The 22,639-nt window shown below is 44.7% G+C and overlaps 1 protein-coding gene across 1 annotated transcript; it reads right to left on the minus strand.

Annotated features, from left to right (window-relative positions):
* Window positions 1–451: 451 nt before the first annotated feature.
* Window positions 452–22,598, minus strand: ACO2 (aconitase 2). Its single transcript, XM_075050983.1, has 18 exons — window positions 22,489–22,598; window positions 16,555–16,697; window positions 15,212–15,470; window positions 12,856–12,948; window positions 10,719–10,877; window positions 10,164–10,314; window positions 8,753–8,857; window positions 8,402–8,493; window positions 8,011–8,116; window positions 6,776–6,933; window positions 5,616–5,689; window positions 4,789–4,900; window positions 4,472–4,594; window positions 4,119–4,274; window positions 2,778–2,969; window positions 1,820–1,952; window positions 1,384–1,505; window positions 452–952 (listed from the first exon to the last, which is right to left on the minus strand). The coding sequence occupies exons 1-18, from the start codon at window positions 22,522–22,524 to the stop codon at window positions 809–811; spliced, it is 2,358 nt and encodes a 785-aa protein (XP_074907084.1). The 5' UTR covers window positions 22,525–22,598; the 3' UTR covers window positions 452–808.
* Between the last annotated feature and the right edge of the window lie 41 nt (window positions 22,599–22,639).

The following is a 22,639-nucleotide window of genomic DNA, read 5'->3' on the forward strand; positions in this document are numbered from 1 at the left end:
GGGTCAGAGCTCCCAGGAGTGCCACGAGGTGGTAGCTGCATGGCTCTACACACTGTGCTAACAAGATACTCCTCAACCTCAGTCTCCCGTTGTAGAGAAAGCAAGCTGTGCTTGAGGAAACAAGTTTACTGCACAATGCTGGGAAAGCATATAAATCGCTTGTTCCTTGCAAATTTGTCACTGCTGCAGTAGTGGCACTGTTGCCCAGGACAGGAATGTAGTTGGAAAGGCAGTGACAGCCATGAGCATAGCCTGCAGTAGGTTAGTGTCAAGGGATAAACAGTGCAAGACAGGTGTGAGGGCTCTTTTTTTACCTTGTGTTTTTGTGTGCAGCAGGGATTTGCAGAATAAGAACTGGGCATCTCCAAGAAGTTCTTTTTCCCCTTCCCTGTGACAGGGGAAGCAGGGGCTGAAGAGCAGGATTATGAATATAACACTACAAGGCAGAAGAGATGGTCACATTCTTTATTTTCATTTTATTTCTTTAGCCATCAGTAAAGTGAATGGACAGAAAACAACCAACTGAGCAGACAAACCCACCTTAGCTGGTTATTTCCAAATATAAATAACTGTGGGACAACTGAAATTGAGCCAAAATAGAAAAAGGGAGCTGGGGCATTTAAAAGACAAAAAGTAAGCCTAGCTGCACTCCCTTTTCATAGTGTCAGTGAAGAGGAAGTACCATAACAAAAAGGAAGCTATGGTTACATTTGATCAGACATTTATTCCAACAGGAGGCATGGAATTGCACTTTCATGAAAATGCCAAAGCTGAATTGAGTCCAGTGTGCTGGGGGCATTGTGCATACTTAGCTTGATTTTTGCTGCAGCTCCTTCATTCTGTTCAGGGCACTGCCAGCTTGAAACCATTCAATCTGTGACTCGTTGAAGGTGTGGTTCAGCATGATTGTTTCTTGGCTCCCATTGGGATGCTTGATGATGCATTTCAGAGGCTAAAGGAAGACAACAGTTTTTATTCCCCCCCTTCTCCTTCAAGGAAGCAAGTTAATTGAAGCTTCTCACAGGACAACTCCTACATGTTTTTAAAGGGTTGAAAATGAAGAATGATAGCTCAGGGGAGTCATAGAGAAGTGTGGATGCAGTTCCTTCTAGGGAGCACTCATGCTTAAGGCAACAAGTCCAGGAATTCAGAATATTGTATGAGGGTTTCTCATAACCGCTCAGAATAACACGACCCGATTCTGGCTTGCACGCTCACCCCCCAGACCACTGGTGCAAAGTGTCTCATCTGGCTGGCAGGCCATGCTGCCCATCAGTGCCTGTGCTGCTCCAGGCCCCAAACACACAGCACAACACCGTTCCCCATCAGTGGCACATCCCTGCCTCCCCCCAGTGCAATGACAAGACACCCAGACCCAGTTACCTTTCCAGGTGCAAAGTCTGCCAGCCCCACAATGCTTAGCTTGTCCACAGGATGAATCTTGTTATAGTCCGCTGGATCAGCAAAAGTGAGAGGCAGTAAACCTTGCTTCTTCAGATTGGTTTCTGTGGAGAGCAAACCACCAAGCACGCTTGTAACGACACACTGCAGGGGATCAGGATTACCTTCTGGCTGCCTAGTGCTTCTCATAAGTAGTACTGCAGCAACGATTCCTATCTTTGTAGCAAAATCAGCATACCCACTGTTTGTGGCGTATCTAACTAGATATGCAACAGGATTCCTGACAAGAGGGACCTTGCAATCTGTCAGCAGATAGGGTTCGTGCCCATAGGTGTTGAGCCCTATGGCAAAGTGAACACCACTTCTACCCAACCAAATACATCCTGTTTACACACCTCACAGGGGAAGCAGGACTCACCGTGGATCCTGGCAAAACTCTTGGTGATGATGACCCTGCCCCCCAAGTGACGTGGCTCCAATGCTGCGTGCTCCCGGCTTGATCCCTCACCGTAGTTTTCATCCCCAATAACTGCCCATTTGACACCCATTTTCTGTGACAAAAGAAACAGATTTACATTTCTGTAGTCACTCAAGTGAGGAATTAGTAATAAATGTCCACCCACACATCTAATTTCAGTCCTACACTGCTGACATTGCTGTGCTATGCTACCTTCTCCCAGAAGGCTCCCCTGGGTTCTGAGGAAGGGCAGAAAGGAATTAAGCTCTTCACAGCAGTTAGGCACTGCCATCCTTCACTAATGAGGGCCAAGGAGGATTACCCTTAAGACCCAGAGCAAATCCTTGCTGCCACCTCTCCCTCCATGGTCCTGTACCAGAGCAGTGTTCACACCAGCCATGATCCCTGCTCTACTTCTGGAAGTGATAACACAAAACTTTAACCTCTGTCTGCTAGAAGAACCAATCTGAGACCACTGCCAAGCTGTCCAGAGGGTGAAAGGACATTTCCTGAGGTTCTAAGCCAAGTTTTAAAGAATGAAGGGGACAAGATTAGAATTTATTTAAACATTAGACGAGTCACAGGTGAAACCCTCCAGGAGGTGAGATTTTATTGCAGTCTGATGACACCTGTGCCTTGTAAGGTGTGCAGTGCCTAAAGGAGTTCTTCCCCTTTCATCTACGATTTCTGGTTCCCTCTGGGTCACAAGATCCTTCTCCCTCTTCCCCATAGCAGGCAGGGAGAGAATCTCCTACAGGAACTGCCATCATCAGAGGAAGTCCCAAGAAAAAGCCTCAACGTTGAGTGAATTCCCAGCTGCTGTTACTTGAGAGCAGGAGGGTGAGATCCTCCATCTTGGCACAGACTGCCCAAAGCGTAAACATCCTCTTAAAATAGATGTGTCAGGGGAAAGTCTCACCTTGTAGTAACGGGCTGTGTCTGGGACTGGCCCAAACTCCTGGGTTAATGCATTCCTCACAGAGTTGGCTTTGCCGTTTTCAATGTTGATGGCACCGATGAGCAGGTTGTTAGAGATGTTGTCCAGATGGCCACGGAATTTGAGCCACGGTCCAGCTGCAGAAATGTGGTCAGTGGTGCATTTCCCTTTTACCTGAAAGGAAGTAGAAGAGAAGAATGTCTTAGATGGATCAGTGACTTGACCCCTCCTCAACACTTTTTATTCTGAAGGATCCTCACATCTCTTTTTAAGGGCACGAACCCAATACAATTGCATCTGTTACAGAATCAACACACTCTAAGGCAGAGCACAATGGTCATTCTGCATGCGTTGGGCAGGAAGAACATCCCTGTTCCAAAGGGTAAATTACAAAAATGAACTTAGCCGTGACACCTCCTGCCATGTCCTCACTTCCCTTAGCAGCAGGTTCTTCAGGTACAAAAAGCAATTAAGCTCTTCCTCCTACAGCTCAGCCTCCCTGCTGGGGGAGTTCAGCAAGATGCCAAGTGTTTCCTCTAACCTTCCAATCTGCATGTAAACCTTCTCAGCTTGTAAGAATAGAATCCCCAACCAGAGATAATGGCCCTTCTTCCAATCAGGAAGTCCCAAAGTGCTTGCAAAGGAACTGCCTGTGTCAAAAACTCAAGCACAGCCCAGTATGGCCCTTGGGAGTACCTGCAACTCTCTGCCACTGAGAATCAGCAATGTTCCTGAAGGTCATTTCCTAAGCGACTGCATTTCAGAACCCATCAATATTAACTGAAGTTTTCATCCTGTTACCACAGGCAGTGAGGAGAAACCCACATCTTCATTAAGAGACTGAAATGCAATGTTTAACTATTGTCAAGTAATTTCTCTTTTTATAAAATGGGAACACACATACTGACAGATAAGAAGCTCCTAACGACCTCATTTTAGACAAAATGCATCTCAGACCAGTCAGGTATTAGAGATGCCAATTAAAGAACCATCCAGTCTTCCACTGCAGGCTGTAACTGGGATGAATTCTGCAAACTGCATGGTGTGGGTAGGATTGTATTACATGGTATAACAAGCTTCATTTTTCATGGTATTAGCTAACCACTAGCCCAAAGGAGAAAAGTCTCTTAGTTGTAATAGAAAGAAGTATCAGAAGGAAACAGCTGGAAGGAAGACACTTGCTTCACTTTCTGTAACAATGTGGTTGCAGGGGAGGGAATCACAGATAGCTCAAAGGCACATCCAAAGCTTCTAGCAATTGACATGCAAACCCCTGTTTGAGCAGTCCTGTCACAGCTGGTGTTCCCCCACTTCACTCCTGACCTTGATGAGGATCAGCATGTCTTCTAGATCCTTGCCATCCCACTTATCAAAGGGCTCAAGCAGCTGGAGGCGCTGGCTGGTGGGGCTCACATCCACATGCTGCCCACTGCCATCCTTGGGAGGGTACTGATACGTGTCCTGGCCTGGGTCAAACTCCTTCCAAAGAAGAAAGGAAAATCGTCAGCCTCAGCCACCCTGAACAGCACGTGAACAGAACAAGCCAATACAGGCAACTGCACCCATTCTAGCTCTAACACTAAGGAAGAGGTAAGTGCACGAAAGTTCCCTTACTACATATAAAATACTACTAGCGACAGGCCTTCCCTCCCTCCATCTCCAGACTGAGCAGTTACCAGCTTGGGCAGCTCATCTGCATCAGGTGCTTCTAGTTTAAACTTTTTCCCATCTGCTCCTGTCAAGTAATCTGTTTCAGGGTTAAATTTTAGAGTGCCAGCAATGGACAGGGCTGTGACAATCTGAAAGAAAAAAAAAAATGACAAATTTAAAGGCATATTCTACCCCCCATCTCTTAATTTGAAAATCCTACACCTAAGTCAAAGCCAGCAGCCAAAATACAAACCAAGCTACACTGGGTCTCTTCTGCAGGCAGAGAAATTAGCTCCCAAGACACCCTGAACTATTTCACAGCCCCCCTCTGGCTGTTTCTTACCTCCGGAGAGGTCACAAATGCATGAGTCTCCGGATTGGCATCATTTCGACCTGTGAAATTCCGGTTGTAGGACGTAACTATTGTGTTTTTCTCTCCTTTCTTGATGTCCTTCCTGTGAAAGAAACAAACATGCTCATTGAATCCAAAGGGCATAATATTGCTTCTAGATGTCTTGCTGCTAAAATCCCCCAGCCTGGTTTTGGTAGCAATCACTATCTTTTGGAAACATGCATTGGTGCCTGGACATGTCTTCCTCCCTTAAGCACAGACTCAAAAGCAAGGACAGTACAAAACCAAGTCAGACACTGATTCCTGAAGTAGTTTTCATAGCTCGTGTTGCACACTGTTGAACTGTCTAAACAATAATCATCTAAGTACACTGCCTTTGGAAACCCCACCATTAGCAATGACAAAGCCACATGAGAATGTTTCCCACACCTTATTCCTATGGGGACTTTTCCTCCCTGCCACTCCAATGACTGAAGTTGGACCAAATCACTTTTCTTATTTTAAAAGGACCATACAAACACCAGTCCACCCTCTCACAGATAAGAAATCACTCTTCCCATTTTTTGCCTACTGTAAGAAGCCTCCAGATGTGGCCACACTTCTGGCCATTCTGCAGCTTCATTCATCTGAAGCTCAATATAAATCTGCAGTCTTTCATTCCTCCTCCTCCAGTGCATATCAGACAGCTATGGCCAATGGGGTTTTAAGCATTTATTTTTAATTCCCAGTGTAATATATTTACAATCAAATTTGGGTTCACAGAGCACTTCAGGAGCTAAAAGATACAAAGCTAGAGTGAGGTCCATCTTTCACTTTACCTGTCCCACTGGCCAATGCATGGCCCACAAGCGTTGGCCAGAACCAGCCCTCCAACATCTCGCAGGATTTGTGCCTGGGGGCAGAGAACAACTTTGTTACTAGTAGAAAGGCTGGAATACGTTTCTGGGGTTGCTCTTTCAGGGGAAGAGGACACCTGTCTTCTAACAGAAAGCACCAAGCCTGAGAAAATTCTCCTTGTTTCACTTGCAAGTTTTGAGTCACTTTTATAAATACATGGGGTTCGATCCCAGTAAAGTTATAAGTTAACACTGAGGAAGAGCACAGGATGACTTGCCATGATGTTCCCATTCTCTACCTGCTTCAAATTGAGCAATCCAGCTACTCACAGATATTTGACTGCAGGGCAGTGTCTGGTCTGATTAATATCCTACACACCTCCTGTCCATGTAAGGAGAGAATTAGTAATGGTGCAGGCAAGTGTGTGTGGCTGCTCAGTCTGTTCAGCAAAATGATTCAATTAAGTGGGCAGGTATTAAGGAAAGGTATGACTGTGGACTTTGTTGGAGGAGGCATTAAGCATTGGCTGGACATATCCACATGTAAAGACTTAGTCCCCACGCTGTGACAGCATCTAACTTTTTCTAAATATTAGAACTAATTAAAACATAATTTTATGCACAGAAAAGGGGAGAAAGCAGGCCATGGTTCCTCTACAGAAACATTCCTTTTAAATCAGAGTTTTGCTGTAAGTTTAGTCTAAAATAGTAACCACCTTCTGACAAAGGGCTTGCTCACCTAAATGGTTCTTAAAGGAGAAAACTGGATTGCAGGTGGGTACTAGCCCTTCGTCAGTCATGGCCATCCACAGAATCCCAGGAGGGTGAGGCATCCCTTGCTATGCATACTTTTATCTCCTCAGGGCCCTGGTTCCCAGTAACTGTCTCAGCTCCGTCCAGTTCCAATCCCGTTCTTTTACACCCAGGTACTAAAGGTAGCAGGTCAAAACACTGTCAAGGTGACAGCAGGACCCATAGGCACAGTAACACAAGGCTGGCTACCACCTCAGCAATTGCATCTCTAGCAATAAGTGAAGACAAAGTTTAAGAGGTTTCTATTAGTCACCTTCGGACTCCTGAGTACTGTCTGGAAGAGAGTTTAACACTGACTGTTTGGAAGTGTAAAGAGCAGCCATACTCACATAACCGTCTCTTTCAATGGTAGCACGGATCTGCTCTGAGCCTGGTGTGATTGTGAACTTAGATTTGCACTTCAATCCATGTGCTAGTGCCTGTTTTGCCACTGCTGCAGAGCGTCCCATATCCTCATAGCTGGAGTTGGTGCAGCTGCCAATCAAGCCTGTGGCGTTTGACAGAAACAGGGAAGTGGTTACTGCAGCCCCGGTTCTAGGAAGCTTCTCCTTGACCCATCTCTCACCAGAAAAAACAAGGGACAACCACCTTCTCTGCTGACAAAGAATCTGAAATGGTTTCAGGTACTAACACCACCAAGCCTCCCAGCAATATACTGTGGTCACAAGCAATCCCTTGTCCAGCTTTGGAGATTGCACAGTTAGATCACACTACCTGGTCACTAGTCTGTTTTTGTTTTTTTATGAGATCTGACTGTCACCTACTTGCACTTTGGTTAAGCAAATTACCACAGAGAGGTATTGTTCCACAAAGACAGAAAAGGCTTCAAATCAAGATGGCAAGAAATGGAGGAAATGATGAAAAGAAAGCATCCTTTGTTACAGTATGAAGGCCACATGAGGACATACTATACCATCCTGACACCAAAAAAATAAATTCTTTCAGTTACAGCTGCTCTTGATCCTACTTGTAACACTATTGAATAATACATTTCCCACCTGGAATGTGGCCTTTACAACATATCTGCATTCTTTTCACTCTCCCAGTGAGCAACACTTGAGAAGCCAGCCAACAGGTTACCATCCCACAAGTGAGTATATAAATATCCAAGCCTGCTCTTTAGGACACCAAGTACTAACTTTACTTAATGTCCCGAGAGCTCAACAGCCAACTGCTGGGAGGACTGACAGTCATGCTCCTGACAGATCTTTGCAACAGACAAATCCATGCAACAGACTTTTAACAAAGGTGCTCTTCAACAGGTAACATTCCCGGCAGCCCAATCATTCAAAGTTTCCAAGAAGGAAAAAAAAACTTGTCTGCCTCTTGAGATTAAAATCACTCCAACTATCCCAGATCTCATCCCACATATCTGACCCTGGTGGTCACTACTCTTCCCAGCAAATTCATATGGCCATGAAGAGATGACACTGCACCAAAGTCAAAGGACATACGGCAGTAATTAAAGGGTTGGATCCCAAGCTATGTGACTAACTGCTTATCCCAAGACAGCAACATTTATGTCACAAGGATGAAGGCAGAGGAAAGAGCAAATGCTACCCACCAACTCTGATATCAACAGGCCAGCCCTCCTTTTCTGCCACAGCACCAATATCTGACACAGGGTGCGCCAGGTCTGGTGTGAAAGGTCCATTGATATGCGGTTTCAGCTTTAAGAAACAGTGACAAAGTCAGAAATTTCAGTAGCCAAGAAAAAAAAACCCAAACACAGCAGCAAATCAATTCCTTTCATATCTCTATCTGGAAGATGTTTAAACAGGATTCTTCTACACAAACACCAGAGCAGGAGCTGTCAGTGAAGCAGACCCGAGTGTTTTTCATATGTTCTAGCACAGCACCAGGGATGTCACATCAAACCCCCAGCTTGGTCCTCATTCACACAAAGCAGAGTCACATCACAACATCCAAGATGGCAAGCAGGAAGGAAGCCTTACCTCACTGAGGTTGATTTCTATCACCTGGTCATATTGACAACCAGAATCTGGTACCAAGTGTTGCTGGAATTCATCCGCCAGTGCAGCTATGTCTGGAATAAGCAAGAAGAGAGATCTGAAAAGTGCAGCAAATATGAGGGAAAAGAAGAAGTCTGGAAGAACTAAACACAGGGGGTCCACCACATACTTCCCCAGCCACTTCATCTACAGACTCCCCACTTGTATCAGACGACCTACGGGACCATGCAAGGTCAGGAGCCGCATCAGACACCATTGTAGGAGGATGCTGCTCCCAGGATACGCCTTCAGTTGAACCCACACTTCTACCCACTTCAACCCCCAAACCCTTACCGGCTCGCCCAGTCTTGCCCAAGTATTTCTTCATCCGTGCATTGTAAGGGAAGATCGATGTCGTAGCTCCGATTTCAGCCCCCATGTTACAGATTGTTGCCATTCCTAGAGGAGTGGGAGAAGAGATCGCAGTGTCAATGAGAAAGTCCAAGGCCATTCAATTCTTCAAAAGTCAGTCCACAGGAAAGACAGCAAAGCCAAGAGAGATCAGGGCATTAGCCACTGAAACCAAATTCCACAGCAGAGCAGACACATTGACTACACAATGGCTGGCTCAGCCCCTAACTTTTCTGATCGATACTGTGCCTGCAACCAGACTTTTCCGCAAGGAAGGAGCTGAAAGCTACATTGATTCTTGCAGATACTGGAAGGGATGACAGGGAACCCCCTGTCTGCACTAAGCACCAAATATATTTACAGCAGTAATCAGTGTCTCTGCTACCTGCAATGAGCATCCTGTCCATCCCTACCATCTCATTTCTCTTTACTGTAAGAGCCAGAAATTTGTGAGAAATTTAATGGGTTGAATAAAAAGCTTCCAGTGATGGAACACAATATAAAAGAAAACCACATTTGCTCGTGGCACTGGGATCACCCATGCCTTTCAAGGACACAGCAATGAAGCTGTAGAAGCTGCTGTTTTACATTTAGCAAGCTAGAAGCAGATATCACAGGTCAAGTTCCTCTGATTTCACAAAAGAATAATCCCAAATTGCTCTCAGTTTGTAAAACCCAATATTCCAAGTTGCAGCCAAGCCATGCAAATGGAAAGGAGAAGCCCAGCTTCAAGGCTGCACTTCAAGCCAAAGGAAAGGACGCTTCTTGTAATTTGGTCCTAACTAGCATCATTACAGACAACTGCCATTTTTGCTCGTTCAAATTCAGCACCCAGGACCCCACAATTAGCTAATGTAAGACTGCATGTTAGAAACTGCTGCTGCCTTCTGGTCTCCCCTCTGCCCTGCTTTTCTAAAAAGCTTTTTCTTCAGCAGCTGTCACCCATATACCCCCTTCAACCTGTTTCTTTCCTCTATCCACAGCCTATTTTAGGCTGAAATGAAAATGTCATCCTTTCTCTCTGACATCTTCACTCTCTAAGTATAAGCCAGAATACTTCCACCCTTACTCTTATCCTGACACACCACCTTAAAGGATTCTTCACAATTAACCACTTGGTGTTCTCAAAGTCACAAGAAGATTTAACGGAGAGGTCACTTTTTCACCAAGACGGAGTGCGATCTTGTTACACCATTCTCACTCACTCTCCCAGTTTGCCATGTATTTATCACCCGGCCAGGCTAAAGGAGAACATTTAGTACTTCTTGTCCAATTCCCTTCCCAGCCTCCACAGACAACTCAACACCCAGCTCCAACAACAATCCACTCAGATAAGAGATCAGTGTTGTCTTACCAGTGCAAGAGATTGAATCCACACCAGGCCCGTGGTATTCGATGATGGCTCCTGTTCCACCCTTGACAGTGAGGATGCCAGCCACTTTCAGGATCACATCTTTAGGAGAACTCCAGCCTGAAAGCTTGCCAGTCAGTTTTACACCAATAACCTGAGCAACATTAATGGGGAAAAAAAAATACTGACACCATTTCCTTTCAGCAGCCAAAACAATTCCTCAGAATTTTTCCAAAGAACCGAGGTGGTCACAGTACCAAAAAGGAGAAAAATCCTGAAGTATCAGAACATGTGCACAAGGGCTGACACCACTGACAGGGCCAACTGAAGGGAGATCAATACTCATCTATCACTATCAGTCCCTGAATAAAAAAGCTGGAAATGGAAACTCAAAGCTACCAATATATCATAGAGCAGCTGTTTAAGCCAGTGTGCAATTACAAACAAGACTGTAATGATATATAGTGCCTTATATAAGTAGTGCCTGAAAGTAAACGTTTCTTACATATCTTATACCTCACCCTTCACATCAAGGATTAGTATTCCTTTTGCTCCTACCTTTGGGCATTTGAGTTCCCAGGGGATTCCTGCCATGACATCTACAGCATCAGCTCCACCCACACCAATGCAGATTCCTCCCAAGCCACCTCCGTTGGGGGTGTGCGAATCTGTGCCGATCAGCATAACCCCAGGGTAGGAGTAGTTCTCCAGAATGATCTGAAAATAAAAATGGATTGTTTGCTTGCTTGTTTGTTGGGAAAAGAGGGGGAAGACAGCAAGAAAGAAGACAAGAACAAGAATTTAGATCCGTTTGTATTTGCAGATTTCAGTAGCAAGAAAGTAATTAAGTTTGGTTTGGATTAGAAATTAACTTCTGTTTCAAACTCCTTGTGCGGGATGTAATGACAGAATGAGGTAACAAGTCTCAGCCCCAGGATCCTTGCTCGTCCCAGGATAGTAAGAAAACTTAGAAAGTGATCTCCATTTTCTCACTGAAAGACTCCTTCCTTCCAGTTTAGACTTTTGCTAAAGTGCCACCTTTGTTAGGGCTCAAGAGTCTGTTCCTTAGTCTCCACACCCTTAATCAACTGCTGAGCAAGCCAGTTCACCTATCCAGTGCTAGCGAGACCTTTCATAGTCTCTATGCTCCCGTAGCAGTAGAATACCAGCAGGCTCCTCCAACCCATGCTGTTAGCCAAAACCTAATCACATAGAAGAATCCCTCACAAATACACCAAGAGGCTGCTCTTCACTTACTGCTGCTACTGATTCCACACAATACTCTTCTACTAGCAAAGCCACAAAACAGTTCTTTAATGAAAAATGATGAGTATTCTATGGCAGCAAAACAGTAGAGAACTCAAGCCAATGAACTTCTCACTGCATATGTGCCATACCAACATTATGGACCACCTTTCTGGGAAGCGCAGAACTCACAGCATGTGCATTACAGAACAGTGTGGAAAGAACTAAGGTGGTCCTTTATTGAGAAGACCCAAGGTTTTGCCTCCAGTACTTCCAGCTGTACCTGCTTGTAGCTCACATTAATATACTTGTGCAAGAAAGGTCACCCTCAAGGCCCCATTTTGCCAGAGTTGGACTCTGAAGCTATACAACACAACCAATTTTCTCCAGCTGGAGAAAGTCAGCCCCAGGAAAGCTGGTAACCCCGACACTGAGCTATGTTGCCACATGACGGATGTTACGAGTGGTTTCTGAGCATAAATGACCTGAGGTGTTCCCATAACCTTTTGGAGAGTTCACCTGTTCTATTTCCTTTCTCTGTGGTGACACACCAAGTTAAAGTAACCTTAAGTAATTCATTTTGTAGCTAAGAAAACATAGCAGAGAGCTCTTGACCAGACTGGGTCACATATTCCCTGCTGACAGGATGCTTACCAGTCATCCATTCTCCTCTCCACTCCTTTTGCTTTGTGCTGCACTTCAATTTTTACTGCCTGCCACCCAGAGGAACAATGAAAGATCTCTACTGGACCCACAAAGCAAATCAACCAAGAGCAAGTTAGAGAAATCCTGCCACAGGTGATGGTTTTAAAGAACAAAAAGCCTCATTAAGTGCCAAGTTATCTTGGGACAGTCATATTCTTTTAAGGTGCAAGTGCTATAACAAGGGAATCTCATACTTGGAAACTGTTCTGCATTTTATTCAGTTCACATAGCAACTTGTTATGTGTTGCCATTCTTGAGTACTTAAAGCAAGCTGCTCTGTTTGGTGTCCTTATATACTCTCCTGGTTTTTATGGAACCAAACACATACAAAACAACCCTAAAAAAAAGTATGTTCCCAAAGCAGCTTTCCTTACCACCAAAAGCAATTCACATTAGCCCTATGTAGCCAGCTTCATGGCATCACCTTACTGTCACAATCATAGCAAGAGGAGCCAGCCCACAAGCAGTTAAGATATTTCAAGCTTCTGTGATTCATGTGGCATGCTCTTGGCACTACCTAATCATGCATCAGGTTACAGTTTGACCAAAATAACCTTTAAGAAAAACCACTGTTGTCAAGATAACTGAGAGAGAGCAAGCAAGAAACCTCACCCGCCTCAAGGAAAGCCAGTTGTTGCCCTAAGCTGGTGAAATTCTCCAATGGTTTGCACTTGAGCTCTCTCTTCACCATAAGGTAAAAGAGCCACTGCCATGTTCAAAGAGTGCAAACACACACACACTTTACCTGGTGAATGATTCCTGACCCAGGTTTCCAGAATCCCACTCCATACTTGGCACCAGCTGTTGCTAGAAAGTTGTACACCTCCTGGTTTATGTCCTATTCACACAGGGAAACGCACAGCATTAGTAACACATTTTGTTCTTCCATACATCAAGAGCTCATTCAAACACATTCCCTTCCCTCCCATGTCTGTCTATAGTTTGCTCCACAGTTTTGTAGCAGCTAGGGGGAGGTGCACATCACTCTTAAAACAAAAAGGGATCAAGACTGTTTGCCAGTCAGTTGTAACAGGCCATTTAATTTCATCCAACTTGTAGCTCTACTATAGCATCTTTTTTAGTTTCCAATTCCAAACAGCACAAGGGAAATAGCACAATTAAAGGAAAACCCTGCCAATAAGGCATTTAAAAATGTTCTGCTCATTTCTTGAATTCTGAGGGTTGGGGGTTTTTTTTCTAACCTGTTTCCCTCTCTTCTTCTAGCCCCTCCTTTCTTCTCTACCAGCTGTTCCTTTTGCTTTACAGATGCTTTGCAGACATTTCAAACCCCTTAGATAAGCATTTTGGCTTTATTTTTACAGATTAAGAAATGGAACTGGAAGTTGCTCGCTGCCAGGGGAGTTGGTGGGTGTCATTTCTCATTCTACCAAGTCCCCTGTTTAAGACTCACACAATGCTGCCTTTCTTGCTGCACCATTATTGGTGGAGGTCACACCGTGAAAATTGCTTGTGAGAATAACCACGGTTGCCAAGGAAGTATGACACTATTATGTCCTGATAGTTCTTGGCAGAGGAGTGGCAGAGTAGATAAGATAAGCACTAGGAGGAGAGAGTTTCTTAAAGACTGTTCTCATACAGCTACGCTTCAGAATAAAGAGAAAGGGGAAACTGGAGATAATGGAAGACTTGTCTCAGCACGCATTTGCTGAAGTTTCCCATGAGGCAGCAGCAGTTCTTTAAGCCCTGTTTTCCACTGGGAGTCCAGTCACTTCACTCTGTTTGTGCATCCTTCCCCCAATAAAGCATGCTGATGTGCCAGGAGCAGATCCAAACCACCCTCTGGCCTGCCAGCATTCATTGTGTGCCAACTGGCAGCAGCAGAATCCACTCAGAAGGCAGCAGGACCTTTACTTGCTCTGCTCAGAGTGGATGGCAAAGGAGGGACTCGGCTCAGCTCAGGGCTGCAGCAAATATAATTGCACTACAGAGCACAAATGCAGGAATAGGGGGAAGGGGAAGACAGAAGGTGAAGGGAAGAAAAGAAACTGTCTTATTTAGTAAGTCCCAAATTCTTAATTGCACAACTTATGACTGAGACAAGCAGAGCAAGAACTCCCAAATTCACTTCTGAGTGGTATAAGTAAGTTGCTCTAGTGTGGCCTAAAGGAGGAAGCCAGAAGCAGTTACTTCAACATCAGGAGTTTCTGAGAATAGATAGGGACTAAAATCTTAAAATGCAGCTGAGCCCCCACAAACTGTTTACTGTTTTTAAATTCTGGTATCAACATCCAAGGCACAATTCTTCCTGGCTCTGACAGTGGACTTAGGCTAGGTCCACTTGGAGTAACAAGATTTCCCCCACCTCCCTGCTATGCTAAGAGCATGTTCTTCCTTGGCAGATGCATTGTGGTATGTAGGACAGAGGTGACTCTGTCTCTATTTAACAGAAGCCCCTAGAGAGGAATAAGCAGTAAAACAGTGAGCAGGAAATTTAAAAATGTCAGTGGATCAGCAGTTGGACAAACACCACGTTGAAATTCCCAAATAAAACCCAACATTCTCCATGCTTCTATACACATTTATACCTATCCTCACTAGTCCTGAAAGCTGCACATGCTTCAGTTAGTGTTCTTCAGCTAATCACTACCAAATGGTTTAGGAAACAAAAGTAGTTATTTGCTCCCCCCTCACAGGATATACCAGTGCAATGCAGACACATGTTCAGGAAGTTTTTCACGCTGCCATACTGCAGCATAAATAGCATAACTCTCTAGAGTAATCTGTCTTCCTTTCTTTCCCTTTGAAAAAGATTTTTCCTCTTCCCTTAGCTGAAATAGCTTCTCACTCTCCAGAACATGTATATGACCTGGGCTTCCATCATTAACAGATTAAGACTAGCTTTTCCTTCATTTATGGTCCTTTAAACCATGTAATGGATCACTCTCAGCTGAAAAACTCCCAAAGATCTGTTTACTCTGTTTCTTTGCTGCATCTGACCCCTATACAGAGCTGACCACCACAGGCAATCTGTTACCCTATCTGATTCATGGCTGTCCTTCTGGGGAAAAAAAATAATATCTCTTCCTTCAACTGGAAAGAGGCTTTCAAACAGACAGAGTTTAAGTCTCTGCAGTAGTGACCTTGGCTCTTCGAAGATCCTTTTCACCACCTAACTGGGCTTCGATGAGGTGATCACAGTGGATGGTGGAAGGCACAGCCACTTTTGGCAGTCCGCTGCTGATGAACTGTAGCATTGCCATCTGAGCAGTGGCATCCTGCATGGCCACACGGTCTGGCCGTAAGCGCAGATAGGTCTTGCCCCGCTCAATCTCCTGTTTTGCTGGGTCATCCAGGTGTCCATATACAATCTTCTCAGACAAGGTCAGGGGACGGTCAAGCCTGGGGAGTAGAATTTTAGTATCTGCATCTTGTGTAGTACCTCAACATTTGCCCTTTTAAGCATGTAACAGAACACTTCCCTGTATCACTCAGACTTTTAAGACCTATGAACACAAAGAAACCTGCATGCTCTTCTTACAGCACTAAAATATCAACTGGCAGTCAGCTAAAACAAGGGCTCAGTCCAGAAAGTTCAAAAGTATATGGATTGATGTCACTTTATGCTTTCTTTTATAATCTTCCTATACAGTAAAACAAACACTGACTCTGCTCACTTCTTGAGTCATACCTCCGGACAGCAAATGTGGAGGTGAGACAGAGGTTAGACTCAATTCACAAATACCAGATCCCAAAGCAAGTACAACTAAGTGGAGTTCTACAACCTCAGACATTTCATCCTGCAGGTGTATCAGTTGAGGAACCCATTTATGTCAGTGGTGAGATCTTCTGAGAAGTAACTAAGTAGACATAATGACTTGAAATGAGAGCTACCACATTTAACAAAGGACGCAAAGACTGAAGGACATGTCATACAAACCACTGCCAAGGTAAGTGGAGCAGGAATGACAACTTAGCAGGCACACAAGCCTATCAGCAGATTAAGGTCACTGTGTTTACATATGCTACAAATTCCTAGCCTTCTTTCCCATGCCTAACGCCTACAGTGGAACACAGGAGAACATTCACTGTTGAAAAACAGTGCAAAGGAGCATTAGCCTATAGTGACCACTGCCCACACGCTGCTTCCCCAGAAAGGAGCAAGGGCCAATATGAAGGCTCCTCAAGGTGGGCATTAAACAAAGAGGACAGAGCCCTTTCTAGCACCTCCTCTGCACTGGCCTGGTTCTCTGCATGTCACAGTGCTTCACCGTAACCTTCGACCCTTCCCACAGTGCCCCACCACTATGTGGAGACACTACATCTCATGCTTCACTGCGTCTGCAGCTGCCACTGCTCAAAGCTGCTCTCCCCAGTAAATACGCCCTATGCCAGGGCCCCATGACATATTTTTTTTCATCCTCTCCCATCACTGCAGAGCTAAATTCTGCATATTGAGCCCCGCCCTTCCCTCCTCCACTCTTACCTCTTACGGACAATGTTGATGTTCTTTTCCAGCTTTTCATAATTTATGTGTTCATTAGGCTCAAAGTGGCTCATGGCCACCTTGGCCCGCTGGCACAGGACAGGAGCAACATGGTAGCGTCGTATCCCACTATTCAAGGCATGCTGGAAAAAGGAGAGTATTAGCATTGGAACTTTGCAGAGTGAGTTCCTATAGCATACCAATAAACCAATTGTTTTTCAGTTGTTATTCCTGGGATTGTACAGGCTGAGGAATAGAAAAATTGCAAAGGTTTTTAAAGGCACCCAGTGAACTTTTGATAATACAATACTGTGTATTATGTTAAACAGTGAGACAGCAGGTTACCCAGAACAGGTAGCATCTACCAAATTGTTTTACATTTCTATTTATAGCACCAGATGCCTTACACTTTAAGTGAGAAATCTGCTTTCAGGCAATGCTGAACTAATTCCGAAGCAAACAACAGTTTGCTATACTCCTGGCATGCTACAGCCATGGTGGAGAACCACCTACACAGTCTCCAAAGTAAGCTAACCCTAGGTTTGTATTTGCTCACTGGTATTGAGTTTATATTGAAGGACCTGCAGGTGACACAGTATGGGACTGAGTAGATACCCATCTGTTCCACCATCGCATACCAAGTTCCCTATGCAGGGTCCCTGCATACCGTTACAAAGCTTATTACATTTCCACATAAGATGAGCTGCATTTCAACGTGAGCTAGAGTGACTTCGATGTACGTGCCTGGTCTACGATGTAACACAGAGCAGGAGAGAGGCAAGATGTGGAACAAATGCATCAGCTTCACCAACATGGCTGCACAGATCCACGTGCTATTTATCTTCAATCTCACAAAGGCATCCTCACCTTTCCCCTAAGAAAAGCCTTGCACATGCCCTACAAGTGAGTTAACAGCAAGACAGATACTGCGAGCTGAACACATCACAAGAAAATGCCATAGAAAAAAAAAAAAGCCCAAATTTTGCTTGGCAGCCTCCACAGTGAAACAGTTCCCTGGAATACAGAAGAAGGGCAGGCTATGGCGAGCACCTTTACAGCACCTGACCTGAAAGAGACAGGTCAGTGCCCAGCATTAAAAGGCTCTCACGCAGCTTTGCAAACTGAGTCAGAGGGCAACCTCCATAAAAACTTCCAAGGATTTGGCACATGAATTTCTTACATCCTTTGAAAGTCTCACTCATCAGCACTGGAAGTCTGGAAACAGACTGAAGACAAGAGTTCAGAGTTCTTTCTCCTCCAATATTACACTTTAATCTTAATCCTGGTTTTTGTATTCATCCTCTACTTCAGTGTTACAAAGTTTTGATAAGTACAGGTTAATAAACATAGCATTATTGCACTAAATATCCCTTTTGTATGTATGATTGTAAATCAGCAAATATTCCTCACACAGAACACAATCACAGTACCTATCACTGGTTTTGCACTGTCAAAAATGCTAGTCAATTCTTTAGATCTGTTCAATGATTTTTAGTTTTCCCTTGTGAATATTTTTTCCAGTTTTCTTGTTACCAGCATTGAAAACATTGCCTGAAATAATCACGATCAATGAGACATCACCAATTTTTATCCAAATCTCTTGCTTTATTGTCCTTTTGATAACATCTGTTAGTATCTTACACAATAAAAAGTTCAGGAAATCTAGACAAGATCATAATAGCCAGCACACTAGCAATAAGGGTGTAGTTTGCTTTTTTACTAAACAATCCTCAGCTATTAGTTATGCAGCCTTTGATAGGAGCAACACAGACCTACAGCAGCTGCACACCACTTCTGTTACATAACTGAAGTAAGTGAACATGGGGGTACAAGAGAGGGCACTGCTCCTCCAGGAGTGCAAATGAAACCCAGTCATCAAATTTCACTGTGCTGCACTTTAAGCTTAGAACTTCCAGAATGTATCACAGGTGTCAGAGTTGAGACTTCTCCTTCTTCCACCAGAAAAAAACAAAAAACCCAACCCAAAACAAAACAAACACCACCCAGCATCTCATTGTTTAACATATATAAGCTGCTCTTTACCTAGTAGCCACATAACTTCTGTGTTTGTTTTGTTCTGCCCCCCCCTTTTTTTGTTTTTAATTAAGCATTTATCCAGCACAATTAACGCTGTGGAAATGTCTTTACTTCACAAGATATCCATTATCTTGTGAAAGTCTCCAACTGCTGGAGTGGCTGGAAAAAACACTGAGGGATTTCATGGAAAAATAATCTCTTCCCCAGACCAGGAACGGTATTTTGGTTTAATGCAGTAATTCCTTCTTCCCACCCCCCACCCAACCCTGCAACACAACTGATTAGCAGTGTTTCCCCTTGTCACCCAGTAAACTGAAAGCTAAATTTCACTGTAATTCAGCATACAGAAGAATGGATTTGCACATTAAAGTAATGGCAGAAGCTTCATAGCATTCTAGTCTCGCCTGGGACCAAAGCTGATTATTATAAAAATCTGAGGCAGGGCTCTTCAAAGAGAGGTACAAAGAAACTTTCCAGATAAAATTCAGATAAAATCTTTTCTGTTTGAACATACATGTCTATGTATCTTGTTACTTCATGAAACAGCTCGATGAAATGTAGTATTTATTCAAATCATAATCACAGAAGTAGCGATACAAAGTAGTTGACTCCTGCTTGACCACAACTTCAGGCTACCAGAAGTGGGAAGGGAGCATGTCTGAGGTGAAGGATCCTGTCTGGACATGGAGATTGGCAAGAGAAGGCTGGAAAACTGAAGGTCCGTTTCGGTGATGGCCAGTAAGACTGGGGAAAAATAATCACCTGGGCCAATCCGTTTCAGAAGACTAGAAAATAATTTTTGTCTACATAAGACTTTTAAAAGGCACCTATTAAAAAAGTGCTACTTTCATTTTACTGGGATCTAAATCTCATCCCACATCTCTGCTCTGTTAGAAATTAATTTGATTCCACATGATTGTTCTCATGTGGGCACACAGCAAGCCTAAGGATCCACCACCACCAATGAGCAACAGCGTACACTGCTTGGTTCAAAAGCCTGATCTCTCCTCATAAAGAATCTACAACATATTACTCATCACACTTGTCGATTCTCCATGCCTGTCCTTCTTCCACTGCATCCTCAGAAACAGCATGGCAGAACTACAAGATTAAGGAAAAGCTACAAGCCTAACAGTTTCCAGCTTCACTCCCCCCACTCTTCCCTGAAAGAGTAGGTGGTGTGGGGGGCTTCTGTGGCAGTTTTTTTACTGAGTACTGAGAGGTGCCTTGAGACCCACAGCCAAGGGAAGTAGGCAGCCAGCAATCTACACATTTTCCCTTTTATCTAGGAAATGTTCATCTCCAGACCAACCACCCAGCAAACAGCTGCCAAGTGATCTCCTCTCATCTAGCATTGAATTTATTACCCCAGCACCTGAGTGTCCTTATTCAGATTTCAGTAAAAGAAATGGCAGTAATCATGACAGGGCTCCTAAGACTATCAGTATTTTGGCAGGTGAAAAGCTTCCTTAAAAGACACAAAAAAGCCAGCCTAGTAAATGGGTCATTATTTTTTGAAATCTCTGTAAAGAAGCCAACACTTACCTCTATAGATTTTAAAAGCTTATCTTGAAAAGCTAGCTGTCTTGCATTTAGCTCACTACAGTGAATGGTCCAGATGCAAGGGGAGTCTGAATTCAGAAACTAACTCACATTTTGGCAGCAGATATAGTAGACAAGTCCAGTAAGCAAAAGCTCATGTTCAAAAGAGTAGCAACTGTGCTACATGCACTCCAATCTGGGAAATCAGTCCTAGAAATCCTAGCTGAAACCCAAAATACCATCTTTCCTCATCCTCCCTGATGCAAGAACACTGGCCAACTTTCCAACTTTCACCACGATTCAGCCTAAAAAAAGCAGTGTGGTATAATCAAATTGTAAATGCCATCTAATTTTCTCGACCCACCTCCAAAGAGCAACCAAAATTAGGGTTCTGAAGATCAGTTTAGCTCTAGCCAGCACTGCTTTTTGCCAGCATACACAAAGATTCCCATACATAATTTCAGTACTTACCTACCAGGCCTTCAATAAACCCCTGATACTTCAGATGGTTTAGAGTCTTATAGTACTACTCTTTCAGTCAGTCCTCAGCCAACGTGGCTTGAGAAACAGGATGCTACTAAAAGCATCTCTCAGATAGGCAGGAAAAAGATCCTGACTATTCGAGGCTATTAGAAGAATTGTACTTTAAATAGGACAGTCAGCCCAAACCAGGCTAATTCCAATTTACTTCCCTCAGAGGTAAGCTTCCTATGCAGTTTCAATTCCAAAACAGTTCTAGGACGGGAGGTGAGTAGAACCGACATTAATAACATGTGCCATGGTCAATGCTGGCACTATCACAGTGATTGGCAAGGTGATTCTCATATTCATTAAACTCTAGGCTGCTATGCATGGGCAAAAATTGTTTGCCTCCTAAAGAGATCACCTAGAAGCATGTTTAATTACCATCACAGGTTTAGTCCTTGAGAGAAAGAAAACATGTACCCTGAGCCTGCTAATAGAAGACAGCCTCCTAGAATACTAAATTCCACATATTCACTGTGCTAGCGCAGCCTTTGTTTTACATTATACAAATTTTAGCAAACAGCTGCTTGTTCTCATGCAATGACACACCACAAAACAAGAACCAATTCATTATTCTAATAAGGCATTTGCCTTCATTTTATGAGTAGTCATTTCTGTTCAAAGTACAAATTAAAAACTGTTTAATAATTAAGAATGAATATACAAAGTTAACTGAAATGGTGCTATGCTGTAACTTTTGCTTAAATTAAAAAAGCTATGCTTTACTAAAATACCTACCTCTAAGGTAGGGAAGTAATACAAAACATGAATTGAGCTTCACAAAGTACTGTCCGAATACTAGAAGCCAAGTTCTCATTTTGGCTCCCTAAGAAAACAGAACATGTTGGCCAAGGTCACAAATGGCAGACTGAGAAGTTAAATTGCCTGACTTCATCACGTGCTTTACTAAGGGGAGCACAGGCTTCCTCATCCCTGTTAGCGGCCCTAAAAGAAAGAGAATTGCATCCCAACATTTGCCTTCCAGGCTTCAAAGGCTCGTGAAATCTTTATTATGGAGGACAGGTTAAAGACAACATCTAGAGTGAGCAAATCTCTGGCGAGCTCATATGACAGGCAAATGTGATTTTTAGAGGTCACAATAGACAAGACTACAAGAATTGCTATCACTGCCTTGGAAATAAAAAGGCAGTTTCTGTGCCTGTCCCAGCTGCTTTTTCAGCCTTCCGAGGTCCCATTTACATAGAGACCCTAGCATCTTTTTCACCCAGAGGCCTCCCTTCACATTAAAAAGCGGGATTTTCGAAGCAAAGTCACCAAAAGACAGCCTTTGTGCTCGCTTGCTCGCTCACTCACACAATGAGGAGTTGGTCACCTTGTGCTGCTGCGCGCTGAGAAGGACAAGAAACCGAAGACGAGAGGACGAAAGAAGCACGTCCCCAGAAAAGGCCTTTTATTTCCCCCTGGGGCCTCTGCCCTCCGGTTCACCGCCCCGCCGGGCCCGCGGTTTGACAGCGAGCCCGGTCCAGCGAGGCGGGCTCCGGCCGGGGCCGGCCGCCTCCCCGTTCACCTTGCGCTCACCTTGAGGGCCGGCCGGGCCCGGCGGCGGCAGACACCCTGCCCCGGGGCCCGGGAGGCGGCCGCGCTGCCGCCGCAGCCCTCCCCGCCATCACCATGGAAACGGGGCGCTAGGCCGCGCCGGGGACACGCTGACCTACACGCGGAGGCGGGGACGGCCCGGGACGGCCCGGACCGGAGGCTGCGGCCGCCCGCCCGCCGGGCGGGCAGGTTAACGGTCCTCGCCCCGCCGCGGCTCCCGCCCCGCCGCCGCCGCCCGTTCCCCCGGCCCGCCGCCGCCTCCCCCCTGCTCACCCGCAGCCGAGCCGCCAGGACGCAGTACGGCGCCATTTTGTTCACTGACAAAGATGAAGTCGCGCCCCGATGGCGTCACGCGGCCCCTTTCAGGCCTCCGGCGCGCGGGCGGGGGCGCCGCGGGGTGGGGCCGCGCCAGGTCCTGGCAGGG

The sequence above is a fragment of the Buteo buteo genome, chromosome 19, assembly GCF_964188355.1.
Source record: "Buteo buteo chromosome 19, bButBut1.hap1.1, whole genome shotgun sequence".
In the NCBI taxonomy this organism is placed as follows: domain Eukaryota; kingdom Metazoa; phylum Chordata; class Aves; order Accipitriformes; family Accipitridae; genus Buteo; species Buteo buteo.

Coding starts and splice junctions, on each gene's coding strand:
- ACO2 (XM_075050983.1), bottom strand. CDS start 22,524: ATGGCGCCGTACTGCGTCCTGGCGGCTCGGCTGCGG. Junction 8,858..10,163: donor GGATTCAATCTCTTGCACTG/GTAAGACAACAC, acceptor CCACTCCTCTAG/GAATGGCAACAATCTGTAAC. Junction 6,934..8,010: donor GCCTGTTGATATCAGAGTTG/GTGGGTAGCATT, acceptor CAAACGCCACAG/GCTTGATTGGCAGCTGCACC.